This window comes from Diachasmimorpha longicaudata, chromosome 10, assembly GCF_034640455.1.
Source record: "Diachasmimorpha longicaudata isolate KC_UGA_2023 chromosome 10, iyDiaLong2, whole genome shotgun sequence".
Lineage (NCBI taxonomy): Eukaryota > Metazoa > Arthropoda > Insecta > Hymenoptera > Braconidae > Diachasmimorpha > Diachasmimorpha longicaudata.
In genome coordinates this window covers 7833254-7850855 of record NC_087234.1, presented here as the reverse complement: position 1 = coordinate 7850855, position 17602 = coordinate 7833254, and the positions used below count along the sequence as shown (strand labels likewise).

Here is a 17602-nt window from a genome sequence, read left to right as displayed (position 1 = left end):
GCTCGCTCTGCTGTTGATCTGCCAACGGAACTGAGCGATCGGATTGGCTGAACTAGGCCGGTGACGTCAATACAGGTGAAAATAACCTCCATTGATTCCTCTCTATGACATCAGTAATTTTGTGCTCAGCTGGTATCTCCTTACGTTCACAGTCGTTTTGGCAGGAGTCTTGCTGGTGTGTGGCAAAGACAAGAAGCAAATTTTCGTTGTCGTGTGAATGTGTGTGGCTGTGTAGTTTCAACTCGACCACAGTAAGCTCGTGGAACGTCATAATACGCATTCTCGGTTGGTGTTACGGGTGTGGGAGTCAAGAACAAAGATATCAAAGTTGAAATATCAATACACAAGCATCAGATATCAAATAATTCAAGTGATATTTCGGTTAATTTGGTTCGTTATTCCATTAAACACGGAAGCTGATTAAGTTGGGACTACGCGTAACGGTATTGTGCAAAGAGGGCGGCCTTCGGTGCTGACAAAAGGCCCCGTGGAGGTGAGATTTTTCATACGCAGCTAGCGGAGTCGAGAAAACAGTTTCAAGATTCGCTGACTGTGCTGGACACCCAATTGGACAGTGAAGCTAGTGATCCATTGTAATTGTTTTCATATTCCTACTCACACAAGCCTATAGAAAAGTTCATTATTATTATTTTTTTGTGATATCAAATACTGATTTGGAGCACAGAACAAGGGAGTGAGAGAGATAAAGAGGATAGGCTCAAGTGCAGACGTGTGTGAGTAGTTGTCTTGGAGGTCATCGGGAATAAATTTTCATTTTTATTCGAGTGACGTTTGGGCCCATCACAAGGAACAACTGAAATGTCTACACCAGCAAGACGAAGACTCATGAGGGACTTCAAGAGGTATTATTTTAAATATTAAAATTACACTTGAAATTGGTTAAGTGGAAGAGGGTGGGGGAGAGGAGAAGGCATAAACGTGCTTCACCAATTCACATTGTTACTCGGAGAAAGTGAATCCACCGAGTTAATTATTCATTCGCATATGTTTGGCATTTCTCTGAGCACCTTCTCCAACGTCATCCTCAGCCTGATCATCGTTATACCCGGGGTTTATTATTAGATTTCAAGTATAACACCATCTCGACGCTTTATTTATATTTATCTGCTTCGTATTGCTGGTTGGTTGCTTTCTGTTTGACTCGTGAAATATTAAATGAGAGTTTTGATGAAACTATCGATTATCAATGTGACATTGATGGTGGGTTTAATAAAATAATGCCACTGCTTAAATGTTGTACATCGCCATCACTCGGATTTCATGAGTTGATTGCATGAGTCATATGTTCATGTTTCGCTGGACTCTATCCACTGACTGTCTAGGGAAGAGATTATCAGTTTGGTAAAAATTGTGCAAGGAATTTCAAGGTTTCAGTCATTCAACGATTATCATATTATATTTTGAGTTTCTATAAAAAGACTCCTCCAGAAGGCAAGATCAACTTTAACCAATTTTTAACAATTTACCTTGAACTCTGACGAACTCGAGGGGATATTATGGAGTATCGCGTGATTCTAGAATATTCTTAGTATTGAATTTTATACTGAATCATTGTTGTGTCCATGTACATTGGTATTTAATTGATGTGCAGATTACAAGAGGACCCACCAACTGGTGTCTCCGGTGCTCCCACTGACAATAATATCATGATATGGAACGCCGTTATTTTCGGGTGAGTGGAATTCAGAGGGCGATTTCCTAGATCTTGAATTCGGAATATTTCAATCAACATTTTTTTTATCTATGGTAAAAAGAGACTTATTCCCTTTTTTCCACTAAATTTTTCGTGTACTTTTTCATTATTATTTTTTCTCCACGTGGAGTCATTAATGATGATGTATATTTAATCGATTGTGATTTTACAGACCTCACGACACACCCTTCGAGGACGGTACCTTCAAGCTTACCATAGAGTTCACAGAGGAATATCCAAATAAACCACCCACAGTTCGATTTGTTAGTAAAATGTTTCACCCAAATGTTTACGCAGACGGAGGCATCTGCCTTGATATCTTGCAGAACCGTTGGAGTCCAACTTACGACGTTTCTGCTATACTCACATCAATCCAGGTAATGTATATTATATGTGGGATCATTCATATTCACTCTATCAGTCCTTCATCCTCAGCTGTGCGAAAGGGGATATTTATGGAAGGGATCAGTTTTCGTAATTTTATTTAATTTTATTCCTAAAACGATGAATATTGGAAGATAATTGAACAAAGTATGATTTTCCCATCATGTTGCGTTTTTTTTTGTCTGCATTTTCTTCTCTTATGACTGAAAAACGACTGAAAATACTCGTTCCAAATAATTGATATTATTTGAAAATATTTTTATCATGAATCAGCGATCACTTGTGCCGATCGCACATGACAAAAGTGACAATTGATGGGCATTACAATTGTCAATTGATGAAGATCGGTGTAAGTGATAAGGAGGTGATTGCAAAAACATAATGAAAGAGTTCTCATAAAAATTACAGAAATTTTTTTCAGCCCTCTTTGTTCGACCGTTCAGTCGCGCTGCGCCAAACAATTTATTTTTTCCTCAGGTCCCCATTTACCACGATAATTATACATTATTCATATCTTCTCTATTGAACTCATTTCTTAACAAGTTTAGAATATTTTTTTACTTGTTTTTCACGGTTCTAATCCATGTTAGCTGGCGAACTCAGGGTAGTGAGGTATCGAGTTGGCACTTTGCACGAAAAATAGAGGGAAAAAAGCTATATAGATAATTTTGATTGTAAAACAGATCGGACGTACGCATATGAGAATATGTTATCTGAAGATAGAATGTTTGAACCCCTGAGATCAACAGTAGTCATCTTGGGACATAAATTTGGTAAAGTTTCCAATTTGATGAAGACATTGTTTCCGTTGAAAGCAAAAAAAATAAATAGATAATGTGTGCCCGTACGTCACTTGTATCTCCAAGATTTTAAAACGAATAATTTGTAAAATAATTCGATGAAAAAAGTCATCAATTACTGATGAATCATCAGTCGTCGCTTTAACAGCGGTTGCAATTTCGTAAAGTCTCTGATCAAGTCAGTATTCACATTTTTAATATTTTATTTATCATTTTGTGGTTCATTTTTATCTCTGAGTGGGCTGAAATTAAGGAAAAATACCATCAAGTTGTGCAAATATTGGCTCATGGTTAATCTTAATCCAGAATTAAGAAGAGACTCCTGTAATGTTTTAAAATTGAAGGCAGATGTCTCATGGTGATGTTTAAGATTTCGAATTTTGATTAATTGTATTGAAACTGTTCGTCAAAAATACTTAGTGAAATATTTCTTTATTGAAATTGGTTATAGAAAGAATATCTGTTATGTTCCTCCAATTATTTTTCTCTGTTGAATTCCCCCTTGTTGTTCTTCGACACTTATCACTAATTACATTTTACAAATTACCTTTTTATGATAGCCAAGTAACCAATTGATTTCTTCATCAAATACTGATGTTTTTTCATTTGAAATGTTTATTTCACAAGGGGATCAAATTGAGGAACATGTTAATAACGGCTAATAGACCTTAATTTGAATTTTTTGAATACGCCTTTAGCACTGATTTCTCATTTTAATTCATCTAAATTCATATAATCAATCTCGAACGTACGAGATGTGTCACCAACAGCCTGAGAAATATTGATAATTCGAAAACACCAGTCTGCCCTTAACATTATCAAAAGCCAGAATGATAAATAAATTGGTATTGTTGACTTGTGTGATTGCAGTCGCTGTTAAGTGATCCGAACCCGAATTCACCTGCCAACTCAATGGCAGCACAACTGTATAAAGAGAATCGACGCGAGTACGAGAAACGAGTGAAGGCTTGTGTCGAGCAAAGTTTTGTGGATTAGTCGCTGATTGATTTGGTATCATCGCGTCAACATCCACCATCAACGTACTACATCATTTGTGAAAGCGATTGTCCAGCCTTACTGGGGAGTTAACGCTAACCGCTTAGCACATCACTCTGTAAATCAATTAATGAGAATTAAAAATTGGATAAAAAAGTATATATAAAAAATAACTAACGAGAAAACAATAAACCCATTGAAATAATCAGGTACCAAAGCTCTATGAACTATCAGTTTGAAAATTAGGAACAAAATTTTTCACCATCTTGTACGATTTATTGTGATGGAAAATTGTGTATTTATTTATTTGATTTTCAACGGTTAATGCGAAACGAGGGAAGTAAATGAGAAGGACAGATACGAGGAATAACAAATAACACGAGACAATTAGTAATTATTAAATTCTAGGGTATAATAAAATAATAATTGTGTAGTTAATTTGTGTTATTATTACTATTTTGTTCTTTTTCAAAAAAAAAAAAAAAATTATTCGTTCTCTAGAGGCGAATGTTCTGTATGAGCACAGAGTTGTTATACCTTGAATTCAATTCTGGCACCTAGTATCGTACCTAAATTCAATTATACATATATAAATATATATACACATAAAATAATGAGAAAAGAAAAAACGTAATAAAACGTATGTGATGCGAAAATCATCTTCTTCATTCGTCTTTAATCCTGATCTGACAATTTATGTTTATGTGAATACGTTTGTAGTTTCCAACCAATATCCGTTTTTTTTTTACTTCACTTGTTGTGTTTCAGTCTCTATTGGACGAGCCAAATCCAAATTCACCAGCGAATTCACTGGCAGCCCAGTTGTATCAGGAAAACAAGAGAGAGTACGAAAAACGTGTTGCAACTGTTGTCGAGCAGTCGTGGCTAAATTTTCAGGAGAGCCACGTTGATGATGCCCGTTGACATTAGTCAACTCTGGCTAAATCTCTAAACACCATCACTGGAGACATCCAGACGATTTCAATCTCATTATCACATATGCATTATCGACTCCCATGACCGAAAAAGACATTATCCCAATTAAACCAATTAAATCTGTTCTAGCTGCTCGCTGACACGTACTACTTGATTTACGGGCAAATTCCATGGTATCGGGATTAGTTGTTCTCAGAAATTACGTTTTTAATTATCAGTCAAAAAAATCTTGGAGGTCAAAGTTTCTGAATTTCAAGGAATATTTACTTATTTTGAAGCAATTTTCTCTATAAATCCAAGAAAACAAAATTATCAAAAACTTCATGAATTAGCTAAACAATTCTAACAAGTTCGCATTTAATTACCTATGAGTTTTTCAATGATTTTCTCGGCTGAACTAGTAATAACAATTGTAATTACGTTCTTGGGAGCTCTACGACCCAAAAAATTGAAAACGCCCCGGTGAAATTTAATAGACGCAGGCACTGATGTAATAACAAAAGAGGTGTAAGGCCTAAGAAAAAAACGAACATATTGTTCCAAAATTAGCTTTTCATTGAGAGCCGAAGTGACATTAATTCTCTACCCGGTCATTAAAACTCATGTGATGATTATTTATAAGTACACTATGATATTAATTTTGTGTATTCGCTCATTTCATTACGCATAGAAATGAGGTATAATTTGAGAACGATAAAATAGTGACTGTGACGTGACGTAATGAAATTATTATACACAATGATAACAAAATTTAAGGGATTCTGGAACAGCTGGTAATAAAATTGCGGAGTGCGTCTGATTGAGCTTAATTTTACTTGTGAATAATAAAAATACCGGAATATTGTAATTCTGCAATATTACTTCTTTCATTTTCCATAATTATCTTTTCTAAAGTATGGGAAACTTTGGTGTTAAATAGGATAACAAAATAAATCTCAAGCTATGTTTCATTAGGAAATTAAATCAACATCTTTATTGAATTACTTTAAAAAAACGCTAGCATGTTAATCAATTTATCAATCTGTTAAAATACATGTAATGCTTATTTACAATCGGGATATTTTGAATGTCACATGACATCCTCCTCCTTGAACTCGCCGCATGTACCATTGAAAAATGTTAAATAATACTGCCACAGTGAGGCTGTGAGACAACTACATCATTGTAATTTTTCCGGTCATTCACTGAGAGATTTCAAGATATATCTACTCGACAAAATTCACTGAAATTCTTGAATTGAAAAATTTGTTTTCAAGAGAATTTATTTGGCTTCAGAAATGAATTTTGTAATATAAGTCTATTCATCGCTCAGTATCGAAATTATAGAATGTATATGAATGACCAGTTATTTTATCAATCCATTAAATTTTATTATGATGATTTAATGATCTCCAAAGGTTATTCAATTACCGCTGATCTTGGAGTCACAAAAAATGATGTAAAATCCGATGGGAGTTATGATATATTTTATATCATAAAGATGGCTAACACTCGATACTCCCTTCAGACCTTATTTTATTTATTTATCCACAATTCATTAACGTATCTGTCACTGCTACGATTTTTCCTCCTTCTCCTTATTATAACGTTCCAATTCCTTCAAAAATTGGGCCTTGGGTTTCATAACGTTTGGTCTGTCACCTCGGCATTTTGGGCAGAACCACTTGCCCTTCGGCTTTGTACTTAAGGAGACACAAGAGAAGTGGAACCACTCGATAGGGCAGAGATCGTTGTCACAGAGAATCATTTCGCCGTAGGATATTTGATCGCACAGGCAATAAGTCGGCTCATCTGGATCCACCTGAATGTCATCGTCAATGGGAGGTGGTGTGTCTTCTCGTTGCTGATTCTGCTGTGTACCCTGTCGAGACTTTCGTTTCTTCTTTTTGCCAGCTGCTGCTGCTGTCGTTTTCTTCTGATTTCCATTGCTAGTATTGGCTAAACCTGTTGAACGATTCTCCGACATTACCATCATGTCAATTGCACTCGAGTCTGCAAGATTGTCTGTGCGAGTTCTTCTCGCCCGTTTTGGCTGACGGTCCACGTTGTTTGTGTTGCTTGTCGTTGTGGAGTTGGTGGTTGCTGTAGATTCACGATTTGTGTCGTTGTTCTCTTGCTCTTTGCCGACATCTGTGCGTGAGAAAGACAGTTGATTGAAAATTTCCAGAGATCTCTTTAGAAATTAAACAAAATTGTGCAACATCTTATGATTCATTGACGTTATCAAGGAAATGCTGGTTAAGCCAGCTCAATTTGAGGTGCCCTGGGGTATAAATAAATTGTAAATAAGCTGGTTGTTACCTAAATTACGATAATCCATATCCAGTTGACGAGTTTTATTCTCGATAAGATCCTGAATCTGTTGTACAATTTGTAGCTTCTCATCGCCGATTTCCTGAGCTGCTATGAGTGACTGCTGGACCCTTAACAATGCTCGTCGACGTAGCGTCACATCGGTGTCAATTTTAAGGAGCTCCTGCTGTTGATCGACATCTCTTAGATATGCTGAAGGATAAAATTAAGCGAAAACTCAAAATGAATGGACCAATGCATCTGATTTGATGGATGTAATCATAATAAAGCACTTGAATTTTTCGGACCTCAGATTGGGACAAAAACAAATTATGAATTTAACTTACTTTGACATGTGGCATCTAGTTCACGTAAACGGGACACATATCTTTGAACGTCGTTTGGAAGATTTTCAACGCAGTCCAGGTAATTCTCGATGTACGTGGCCGAGTAAAGTGCCTCAACAACTGCCTGATTCAACATTTTTACTGTTCAATTGATCACTTTTTCACTGACATATATTTTTCATTGTTCACACAGAATTATTCTTCATATTCAACATTAGTGCCATTTAAGGGTTTCGATATTGATATCACTACGAACAGTTTTAAGGTTCTGGAGAAAACAAGAATGCGAATAATACGAAAGCATTCTATGACTTTGAAAAGAGTAGAGGCGAAACTCAGGAGTTAATACACGTTTTACAGGGTGGGGCCATCTGGAGATGGAACGGCACATTAGGTGGACTGAAAAGATATGTTGATCATGTTATCAATATGGGAGAAATTACGGGGCTTTTTAAATTTGAAATTATTGTTCAATAATATGTGATTGCATTATCAGTTAATTTTATTGTAGTGCTACAAATTAATAACCCATCAATGCTGCAAAATATTTTTATTAATTATCGTCAAATCAAACATATCAAAAAATACAAATGTACATAGGAGCATGGCCCTACCTCCTAAGGAAAATGTAATAATTTGAATGAAAGAAACTCCCCTGTAGTCTTTTGGGAAGCTAGACCTCTAAATAGTCTCAAAATACGGTCTATCCTTCTCAGCGAGTTGCAGCATCATCTCCACAGTCTCAGCCTCGGGGAACCTCTCCACCCAGGACTGAATGAACCCTTCAAAGGTCGCCTCATAGTTCTTCAACTTGACCTCTCCACTCTCGATGAAAGAATTCGCCTGAACGAAGATCTTCCTCGGCTGCTTATGAGCGAGCACAATCTCTCTCCACTTTCTCCAGGGATGTTTTCCACCCTCAGGCACCTCAGAGTACGCCTCATACATCGTCTTGGCGCTCTCAAAGTCTCCAGTGCTCTTGTAAATTTGGAGTTTCTGCAGAAATTTTCCAACTGCCTCCTTTCCCACAGTATTAATCTTCTCCCTGTTCATAGTGAACCTCAAGTTCTTCCCTTCCTCGATCTCCTCAACCTTCACAAAGCCCTGAGCTGCCTCGAGGCAGACTCTGAGGAGCACATATCTAGCTTGAGAATGGGCCTGGAGCCACTTGTTCTTCTCTGGGCTGTAGCTCTCAAGGGCCTTGGCACATCCGTTCCACAGCAACGCTAGCCAATTGACATAGATAACATCATCAGCTGTTTTTCCCTCATGGCCAAAGATCTTGAGGATGTCCTTCTCCAGGCACATATACAGACCCACAGCCTCAGCCCTACACTCTTCGTACGAGGATCCCATGGCTCCAAATTTAGAGTCATAAGTCTCTCCCTCCAAGAAATACTTATCAATCAGCTCATTGGTGAGGGGATTCTTTAATGTCTTCTCGTCGAAGTTGAAGCCCTCGGGAGTTTTTCTCAGCAATTTTCCACTGCCATGACCCAGCAGCTCGTGAAGGCCTACTTGGACCTCCATTGCGGAGATCCTGTGTTGATTCAGGAGAGCCTGATCCGCCTCAGACAAGAATGGGATGACATCCTGCTTCATATTCGCGGGAATAACGTTCCCAAGGGAGACATTCTTGAATCCCTCGCTCTGCCTTATCTCGTCGTAATTGGGGATGTTGATGCCTGCGGGAATACCCGAGCCCGCGAATGTCAGGACGTCGAGGGACGTAAAATCTGGACGCAGAAAAACGTCTTTCTCGAAATCTTTGTTCCAGGGCAGCACTGGGAGGAAGTCCTGGGCTTTCTCTACTAGGTCTGCGAATTTTTTAGATGTCTCTTTGTTCACCATTGCTACGAAACCCTCGAACTCCCCGCGTTGGCCAGCCGGGTCTCGATATGTCTCAATGAAGCCAATGTAGGTTTCCACTACAGGACCTGTTCAGATAGTGATTTCGAATTATCCCGTCTGATTAATTAGTTCAAGCATTCTATTGAATTTGTATTTAACAATCAGTAAATGTATTTTTCGACTTTTGTGTAGAATAAAGCTTCAATTCCGTTTTTCTGCGATTTTGAAATTTTATCAGAATAAAAAACAGTGCAAATGAAAAATATCTATTGAATAGTATACCTTTGTCCTTTATCCAGAATCGTGAGCCGTCCTTGTGATCATTTAGTGATCCTGTTCTGAAGTGACTGATGTATTTATCAATCATCTGCTTCTCGGTGTCATTGGCTGCGTGATCCCTAGCCTTCTCGAGATACTCATTTGTTTTCTGGAGAAGCTTGCTGTAGTCCCCTCTTGACACCTTGAACTTGACGTTCTTGAAAAGGCTCTCGGTAATGGTGAGGGCTGGGTCATCACTCTCCAGGTGGGAAGCGAGCTTTATGTCGTAGACGGTGAGGGAGTCCTCAATGGTTTTGAAGCACCGTGTGTTGTAGCCCTCGAGGGAGTGTGCCTGCATAAACTCGTTAACCAGAGCTGCGTCTGTGTCATCGCAGTTTGAAGAGAAATATGTGGTGATTCCATTGTCACCGAGACCCAGGGACTTGACCTTGTCGGTGAGAGAGTAGATTCCCTCACTGCAACTGTTCCAGATCTTCTCCATAGCTGGGGAGTTCGCTTTATAGGCCTTGGAGGACTTGATTATCGCGAGGAATTTATCTTTTGGAAGGTTTGGTATTATCTTGGAGTCACCGAAGGACTTGTAGTTTCCGGTGTTGGAGAGGACACCGCAGGTGTACACCAAGAAGGCAGTGAAATCATCATCGCTGACTCCGGCTTCGGCAGCGGCCCTTTTCAGCTCCCCAATCTTTTCCCCAAGGAAAATCTTGTGCAGTAGAGCAAAAATCACGGGTGACTCAGGGGACGTCTGCACGAAGACGATCAGGCTTCCTGTCCAGGCTGCTCTGCTCAAATAATGAGAATACAGCTTCTCGTTGTTCGTCAGGGCATTAAAGGCGACGTCACAATCTAATGTCACTATCGGCTGACTATTAGGGAGTATATACAGCGACGTATTGGCTTCCATCGTTGTGAATGATCTTAGGAAATGTCTAAAAAAAAAATTGCAAATTTTCCTTTAGCCCTGAATGAAAGTTTTTATTAACTTATCTGCCTATTTTTGATGAAATAATCATCATCCTATTCATCCATACACCAATAACCATTTTAATTAATTAATCAACGGTGATTAAGGAATGATTAAATTAGTTTTAAATTGCAACGAACATCCTCTCACTGATTGCTAACTCTACAAATTAAATAATCAATGTCTGCTCAATGCCAAGTTTGAAAGTTCACTCAATGCCTCCTCAATGCCGAGTAATTATTTCTAATGAATTACCTTCTTTTGAGACTTTTAACCTCACTTAATGTCATATAATCACGAGAAGGAGCTGTTGTTGGCTGTTGGGCTTGGAGAGGCGAATAAAAAATAGTTGACGCATGTAATCTACCCAATTGTTGGAACAATCGGTGATTGGTGATTTTGATCATCTCAATGAATAAAGTGACGATGAGTTAGTGGACAATGGGCCCTATAGATGTTGGTTATGAACACCTTGACGTTTATATACACCAAATGGATATCATTGTTTGACATTCTTGCCCTCGTCTAATTTGACCAGGTAGTCAAGAAAAAATCGAATTTTATGATTTTATGTGGATTTCTACTTACCAATAATACTTCAGGACCTCCTCTGATGATTTTTGAAGAAAACAATATTTATACACCCAAAATACAGGAAATCCGCTGACGTGTAACGCTTTATTTCGACGAATAGGAGGATATTAGCAGAGAAAACAGGATGAGGTTATGATCATGTGTGCATTGATGTGTATTTTTATGTGTGAATGTGTGTGATAAATAAAAGTGAATTTGTGTTAGATACAAGGAAAGTTAACCAAGAAATTCAAAATTCATATGATGAGTTGAAAAATACTCTATTCTTTTTTACCTATCTTTGTACATTATTTTGTTCTTAACAAGAAGAAGAAAAACATTAGTATTTAGGTCGAATCTCAAAATAATTTAGTCATTAGAAAACAAAAAATAGAAAAATATACCCACGCTTACAGATGATTTTTCAAAATCCGCTATCAAGGGTTCAGCCTTATACCTGATAAAGGTGCAGATGGTTTATAAAATTATTGGATAAGTTCTCAATGATATGGAGTGGCGGATTTTTAATTGGGAATCATGATCATCTTATTGATTGTGAAGTGGAAATTACTGGGACAAATTCAGTCTTCAAGTATTGTCATAAAATTCTTCAAATCCCTCCCAAAAACGTATGATTCTCCAAGAAAAATTATTAAACAATTAGAAAATATTCTGTAGTGATGTCGTGAACAAGGGTCAGTCAATTAAATTCTAGTTGCCTTTTCAAGGAACATTTCCGAAATTAAAGAGAGATAGAGAGAGACAGTGAAGTTCATGTTGATCCTTTTCTTTGGACCTCCACTCCACAAAAATTTATCAAAATTTTTCCACTTCCCTCAAGTGTGGAAATCAATGAACGTTCGGACTCTACTCCTTAACATCCCCAATGCCATCAGGTAAAATAGCGAACATGGCTTCACTCTCCGGTAGACATGGGGAGTCATAAATCTTGCAAATTCTTGTTTCCCCTCTGCCCTTCCTGAGATAGAGCCTGGTGGTGCTGGCATGGGCAATGATATTACCCCCAATAGGTTTTTTCTGATCCCCTCCAAACATACTGGCAGCTCCATCCACCTGGGCAACCACCTGATTCGTGATGACAACAGCCACCCCATGTTCATCAGCAATCCTCAGGAGCATCCTCAGGAATCTGGCTAGATGCATCTGCCTAGCAGACAGCTCTCCCCGCCCCGAAAAATCAGTTCTGTAAAGTGCCATTGCACTGTCGACAATCAGAAGAGCATAACGAGACTCTGTCATCATGGCACTGGCCTGAATGAGCAGTTGGCTCTGATGGTCTGTGTTGTAGGCACGAGCACATGCCACATTGTCCAAAACATTTTCCCCAGGAATGTTGTATTTCTGGGCAATGGCACTCAATCTCTCAGGCCTGAAGGTACCCTCGGTGTCGATGTAGAGACACTTTCCCTCAGCTCCACCCATTTCAATTGGCAACTGACAGTTGACAGCTAAACTGTGGACCAATTGGGTCTTTCCCGTACGAAATTCACCAAAAATCTCGGTGATGGAACCTGTCTCGATCCCACCTCCGAGGAGTCGATCCAGCTCAGTCGAGCCTGTGGAGATGTACACAATATTCTGGCGGACTAAGTTCAACTCAGTGGCACTCTTGAATCCCATTACCACTAGTTTTGAGGCCTCTTGGAGGATCTTGTCCGCTTTGGCTTCACTGATACCTTTGATGGCTAGCAGAGCCTTTTTCGGGGAGTAGGCCACCGATTCCACTGTGTAATAACCAGCTTCCTTCAACTTGGCGATGTCACCTGAAGTGATTCCATTTCCCTAGGAATGGTAACGAGGTAAAAATCCACCAAATAAACCAACGGAACAAGGTTATACCACCAAATCAAGGTCTTTGTTCTTACCTCCAACGATGTAACGAGTTTGGCCTGAAGATGAGAAGTATCAGCAGCATCATCGTCCAGCGAGACCGTGGCTGTCGTAGCTAGCACAGACATCCTTAACGACTCACTTTAAAATTATTAAATATTATTAGAAATTCACCAGAATCTCCCTGTTATTTCTGGGAACTCGTCCAACGCTGAAGGCAGGTTTTGACACGTCTCGATAGTTGAATCCCTGCACACCGGTGCTCTCAACGTTTGAAAATTCTCTCTACAGTTCATCATTTGTACAGTTGAAAAAGTACAAACGGAGCCCCCCCTCATGAAGCGTTTCCCGCCACCTGGCGTCTCCCAACCGATTCATAAATTCCAAAAGGCGATTCTCCATGTAGAGAGTTCTCCCTTCTGCCAAAGCAGTCGGGATTTCATTTTTTTTTATTCCGTCTTACCCTGGTTCTACTCATGAACTAGCAATCACACGGAATAAAAAAAATGAATTAGGTCACCGGTATTATTGAGTCTGTAATATCCTAACATCGGGTGAATTATCGAGTAAAACATCCAAATTGTTCACTCTAATAAATAAATTGTTGGTGATCATATGCAGAAATTTTTGACAAAGGGCAAAACATGGCTGAGAATTTGGGTAAACGACCGTCGAAGGGCATTTTGAAGACTTCGAGCAGCTTTGACAGCCACGAGGCACCCAGGTAAGTTATGTTTACTTAGAAATTAGGGGGTCATTGGTGTTATCAGGCTGAATAAAAAATGTTGAAATAAATTTCACAAGCTTTTGTGGGATTATTTATAACGATGATTATGGGTAGAAAAAAAAGAAATGGCTTGGGGGACCACAACATCCTCCATTATCGTTCTGTTCATCGTCGCATTTTAACAAAATATTACTGAACCCCCGGAATTCTAGTTACGAAAATAGCAACAAAAAAGGCGAGACATATTTTGCTGAGAAATCGAGAGATACAATTTTTTTTCATGAATTATAATTAGTTTTTTTTATTCATTAGGCTTGAAGATATTTATTAATAAAATAATCGAAAGGTCTACTGCATCCGACTCAGAGCATTTTGTTGTATTAAAAAAAAATCGTACCAAGTCACTAGATTATGAGTTGTGGATCGAAAAGAACTTGAATAGAATTGCCATGATTGTGTCGTCAGATAAACAAATCATTTGTGTTCTGACAGTGTGAAAATTTTTGAAAAGTGGTTTATTTTTCATTATCAGACCAAATAAAGAAACGAAATGGGACGAGATGAATATCATTGCAACGCTGCATCCAGCAGATAAGGATTACGGTCACATGAAGATTGAAGAGCCGAAAACTCCGTATAATTACGAGGGTTTCGATAACAAACATGAGGACGATGAACTGGACTCATCGGTTATCACTGACAAGTGAGTGGCTTCTGATTGTTTCACTCGTTTGTTGTGTTTACATTTATTTTCTGGCTGAGTCCCGGATTTTCATGGATTTAAAATATGAATTTCAGGCTTGCTAGGAGCAGCAAACCCAAGATATTCGAGGAATTGAGTGACGAGGAGGAAGAGGAGACTCCCGAGCAACGAGGTAACATTCCATCTTCCTGATTGCGTTCTATTATTAATCTGCAAGTAGTAAATTAAGTGGGAAAACACAGTGTGGGATGAGAAATGCAAAGACTTTTCTAGTTGATGGTTTTCCAGTCTAATCGAAAAGTTGTTCGGCATTTAATGATTTTTATTTTGTTGAAAATCAATAGTCTCGGCTACAATTAATTGTCCCCTCCTTTAATCTTCATGAATATTCAATTAGCTTGCTAATGAGTGGTTTGTAGGAACATGACATGATACTTTTATATCCTAAGAAACTCTCTGGCTCATTTTTTCTGAAATCAATACTTTGAAGTAATTTTAAACATGATAAAACTCAAACATTGGTGTTTTTCTAATTTTTATTATGTCAAATTTTTAAGTACCATTTTTTTTCAATAAAGCATTTCAAAGCAATTTTTTGTTTCTCCAATATGAAAGAAATAATAAAATTATGAAATGCTTGAAAACGCGTAAATATTAAATTCAGAGAAATTGAAGAATTGGAACATTGAAAATGTAAAAATGTCCTGGCACTGCCCCAATTCGCCTTCGTCATTTAATCTTCTTTTTCATAAATTCCCCAGCGACCCGAAAAATGTTTGAGGCAAAGCGAAGAATTCATTACAAGGAGTGGGAGACAGTGCAGCTGGCCCGAAAGAAATTCATCGAGGACGACGAAGACAGCGACGACGAGGCTGAGCCTGATGGGAGCCAGCGCCGATACTACGATGAGTACGACAGCGATTCTAGTGGCATCGTCGAGAGCACAAATCGTGTTTGTCCCTCTGATAGCGAAATGCAGCCAAAATTAAATACCCCTGAATAGACATCCCTCAGCTCAGCCAAACATCCACTAATGCATTAAATATTAATTTCATTTATCGCCGTTGAAATAAATCCAGGTGTAGTGCGTAAAGATGTAGCTGATAGTGACATAATTAACTAAAAATGGACGCTTCCATTTGATCAATATCTTCCAATTAAAACTTGATGCTCGATTTATTAGGGGGCAAGTTGTATAACGCAACGAAATTAGACTGAGACATTTCAAAATGTGAAGAATGTTTCTCTGGAAATTGACTAAATTGACAATTTATTTGTAATATCGATTGATTAATTAGCTACCATCATTATTTATATTTCGATTTATTTTCGTGTGATTTTTGTTCCGGGCTTTATCATCATTGTTGTAGCACTATTGCCGATTAAATACGTAAATGAATATATTATATACGTAATGTATCTAGAGATTTAGATTCAATTTTTGGGAGAAAAATATTGACAAGACAGATTAACACAACTAGATACTGATGATACAGTTAGTTAGAGATAATAGATATCGATGATAATTTTATAATAAATTATAAAATTGTTAGATCGGGATAAGATATTTTTCGGAGTTCGATGGAGTCGATTATTATTACATTCAATATTTCCTATGCACTTTAGAGTAATTATGTGTGGTAAATCGTGAATAATTAAGGATTACTGGTAGATTATTATTGATTTTTCTTGTCGAGTAGCAAATATTTAATTGTACTCAAATGCTTATCAATGTTTTGAGAGAGAGGATATTTTTTTTGTCATTCAGGGTTTGTTGACTAGTTGGAGATGCTGATTTGCGATATCTGTGTAATCGAGTCAATAATTAGAGATGATTGGAATCAGTAGGAATTAATGATTTGTTGTACAGTTTGTGTCAAATGTATTGGGGATCATTGAGTAAGTGATTTAGAGTTTTTTTCCTGTTGTGAAATGAGGATATCTGGCTAGCACTTTTTTTTTATGAGAAAAAATTGAATTGATCATGATTTTCATCTATAATTTATAATTTAATCAGAAATTAGCTACTTAACAATTTTCATTTTTCCGTGAAATCATTTTTGTGCTTTCCGATCATTTATGGTCAAGAATATTGAACGGTTTATATCCATTAATAATCTTTTATAATAATTTCCATATTTTAATTTTCCAAATTAAAGTTATGTCTCCAAAAATTCCTCATTTCACAACTGAATTGTTAGTGACAAATCATGTTAGACTAGTGAAATGTGTAATATTCCCCAAAAGAAAGAACAACGGGCCCCAATATTCAGGATAAATAATTCCAGTTTTATACTCGACGATTAGTAACTAGAATTATTTAAAAAAAAGCAAAGAAATGTACATAAAGATGACGATAATTGGATTATCCAACAGGATGAACTCCACTTCAAGTAGAAAAGGAACATCGAGATCTGGCTGCTGCTCGGCGTGTGGAGCATTTCTGTCGTATCGTAAATCAAATAAATGAGAGATAAATCGTCCAAACGAATGCAAGAATCACATCCAGATGTTTTAAATTAAAAATCATGTAAATGCAACGTGTAATATCATATTGATAGTGTTACATCGCCGTCCTTGAAAAATAGAATTCAACTAGGGAAATTCATTGTCACCAGTTGACTGGCCTATAGACTGTCCAATGCCGATGAAAATTCACTTTCGAGCAGGAGACTGTGTTTACTTGCACGTAATGTTTTTTAGATTACTACAGACGTAAACTAGAGTACATGGGTGTGGCCATCCATAAGTTAATGTAAAAGCATGATCGCATGATTCGTTTGTAATGATGGTTGATTAATTAACGATTATGGAAAAATTGTGACACGATAGATTGTTCAATATTGTATAATGAAAAGTGATAAAATTATATATATTTAACACGGAAATAAAAATTGTTTGGTAGACGTGAATATTTTTAATTTTTTTGCTTTTTGGGCACTTGAGTAGGGATTTTTTAGTGGCTGTTTTCTCATGAATTTGTCATCAAATTATTATACTATTCAATACTATTGCGTGAGACAATTTTTGAAAAAGAATAAAAATAAAGTATTTTATAAAAAGTGCTAATCAATTTGCTTCGAGTTTTGCCTATTTTTTTTCATCATCGAGTATTAATTTTGAAAAAAAATACTCCAAAATTATTGGCAATCGGGGCAAAATCTTTGAATTATATCTGTGAGTTC

The 17602-nt window shown here is 37.4% G+C and overlaps 5 protein-coding genes across 10 annotated transcripts; 2 read left to right on the top strand and 3 right to left on the bottom strand.

Annotated features, from left to right (window-relative positions):
- Positions 1-137: 137 nt before the first annotated feature.
- On the top strand, positions 138-5629 carry LOC135166806 (ubiquitin-conjugating enzyme E2-17 kDa). Of its 4 annotated transcripts, none has more exons than XM_064129428.1 (5): positions 138-493; positions 686-863; positions 1613-1693; positions 1887-2091; positions 4663-5629. In XM_064129428.1, exons 2-5 carry the CDS (start codon positions 820-822, stop codon positions 4816-4818), a joined length of 486 nt encoding a protein of 161 aa, XP_063985498.1. In that variant the 5' UTR covers positions 138-493; positions 686-819; the 3' UTR covers positions 4819-5629. The 4 variants fall into 4 exon arrangements, with proteins under 4 accessions (XP_063985498.1, XP_063985497.1, XP_063985499.1 ...); XM_064129427.1 differs by having other exon boundaries at positions 139-593; XM_064129429.1 differs by lacking the exon at positions 4663-5629 and adding an exon at positions 3769-4550 and having other exon boundaries at positions 144-863.
- A 146-nt stretch (positions 5630-5775) lies between these two features.
- Positions 5776-7790, bottom strand: LOC135166803 (inhibitor of growth protein 1). Its single transcript, XM_064129422.1, has 3 exons — positions 7470-7790; positions 7132-7335; positions 5776-6960 (listed from the first exon to the last, which is right to left on the bottom strand). The coding sequence occupies exons 1-3, from the start codon at positions 7603-7605 to the stop codon at positions 6386-6388; spliced, it is 915 nt and encodes a 304-aa protein (XP_063985492.1). The 5' UTR covers positions 7606-7790; the 3' UTR covers positions 5776-6385.
- Positions 7791-8004: 214 nt separating this feature from the next.
- On the bottom strand, positions 8005-11302 carry LOC135166782 (dipeptidyl peptidase 3). 2 transcript variants are annotated; one of them, XM_064129350.1, is made up of 3 exons: positions 11152-11302; positions 9603-10528; positions 8005-9406 (listed from the first exon to the last, which is right to left on the bottom strand). In XM_064129350.1, the coding sequence occupies exons 2-3, from the start codon at positions 10501-10503 to the stop codon at positions 8151-8153; spliced, it is 2157 nt and encodes a 718-aa protein (XP_063985420.1). In that variant the 5' UTR covers positions 10504-10528; positions 11152-11302; the 3' UTR covers positions 8005-8150. The 2 variants fall into 2 exon arrangements, with proteins under 2 accessions (XP_063985420.1, XP_063985419.1); XM_064129349.1 differs by lacking the exon at positions 11152-11302 and adding an exon at positions 10819-11039.
- A 99-nt stretch (positions 11303-11401) lies between these two features.
- Positions 11402-13264, bottom strand: Spn-a (spindle A). The gene is made up of 2 exons (XM_064129415.1): positions 13023-13264; positions 11402-12939 (listed from the first exon to the last, which is right to left on the bottom strand). The coding sequence occupies exons 1-2, from the start codon at positions 13113-13115 to the stop codon at positions 12004-12006; spliced, it is 1029 nt and encodes a 342-aa protein (XP_063985485.1). The 5' UTR covers positions 13116-13264; the 3' UTR covers positions 11402-12003.
- Positions 13265-13400: 136 nt separating this feature from the next.
- On the top strand, positions 13401-17323 carry LOC135166805 (protein phosphatase inhibitor 2-like). 2 transcript variants are annotated; one of them, XM_064129426.1, is made up of 4 exons: positions 13401-13711; positions 14247-14417; positions 14513-14589; positions 15179-17323. In XM_064129426.1, the coding sequence occupies exons 1-4, from the start codon at positions 13632-13634 to the stop codon at positions 15418-15420; spliced, it is 570 nt and encodes a 189-aa protein (XP_063985496.1). In that variant the 5' UTR covers positions 13401-13631; the 3' UTR covers positions 15421-17323. The 2 variants fall into 2 exon arrangements, with proteins under 2 accessions (XP_063985496.1, XP_063985495.1); XM_064129425.1 differs by having other exon boundaries at positions 14226-14417.
- The last annotated feature ends 279 nt before the right edge of the window (positions 17324-17602 follow it).

Bases quoted from the DNA above. Each gene is read 5' to 3' on its own strand.
- LOC135166805 (XM_064129425.1), top strand. From the start codon at position 13,632: ATGGCTGAGAATTTGGGTAAACGACCGTCGAAGGGCATTTTGAAGACT. The intron at 13,712-14,225 runs GTAAGTTATGTT...ATTTTTGAAAAG, and splicing joins GACAGCCACGAGGCACCCAG to TGGTTTATTTTTCATTATCA. The intron at 14,418-14,512 runs GTGAGTGGCTTC...TATGAATTTCAG, and splicing joins TCATCGGTTATCACTGACAA to GCTTGCTAGGAGCAGCAAAC.
- LOC135166803 (XM_064129422.1), bottom strand. From the start codon at position 7,605: ATGTTGAATCAGGCAGTTGTTGAGGCACTTTACTCGGCCACGTACATC. The intron at 7,336-7,469 runs GTAAGTTAAATT...TTTATCCTTCAG, and splicing joins ACTAGATGCCACATGTCAAA to CATATCTAAGAGATGTCGAT. The intron at 6,961-7,131 runs GTAACAACCAGC...TCTCACGCACAG, and splicing joins TATGGATTATCGTAATTTAG to ATGTCGGCAAAGAGCAAGAG.
- LOC135166806 (XM_064129428.1), top strand. From the start codon at position 820: ATGTCTACACCAGCAAGACGAAGACTCATGAGGGACTTCAAGAG. The intron at 864-1,612 runs GTATTATTTTAA...ATTGATGTGCAG, and splicing joins CTCATGAGGGACTTCAAGAG to ATTACAAGAGGACCCACCAA. The intron at 1,694-1,886 runs GTGAGTGGAATT...GTGATTTTACAG, and splicing joins TGGAACGCCGTTATTTTCGG to ACCTCACGACACACCCTTCG.
- Spn-a (XM_064129415.1), bottom strand. From the start codon at position 13,115: ATGTCTGTGCTAGCTACGACAGCCACGGTCTCGCTGGACGATGATGCT. The intron at 12,940-13,022 runs GTAAGAACAAAG...TACCATTCCTAG, and splicing joins AACTCGTTACATCGTTGGAG to GGAAATGGAATCACTTCAGG.
- LOC135166782 (XM_064129349.1), bottom strand. From the start codon at position 10,970: ATGATCAAAATCACCAATCACCGATTGTTCCAACAATTGGGTAGATTA. The intron at 10,529-10,818 runs GTAATTCATTAG...TTTTTTTTTTAG, and splicing joins GTTAAAAGTCTCAAAAGAAG to ACATTTCCTAAGATCATTCA. The intron at 9,407-9,602 runs GTATACTATTCA...CTATCTGAACAG, and splicing joins ATTCTGGATAAAGGACAAAG to GTCCTGTAGTGGAAACCTAC.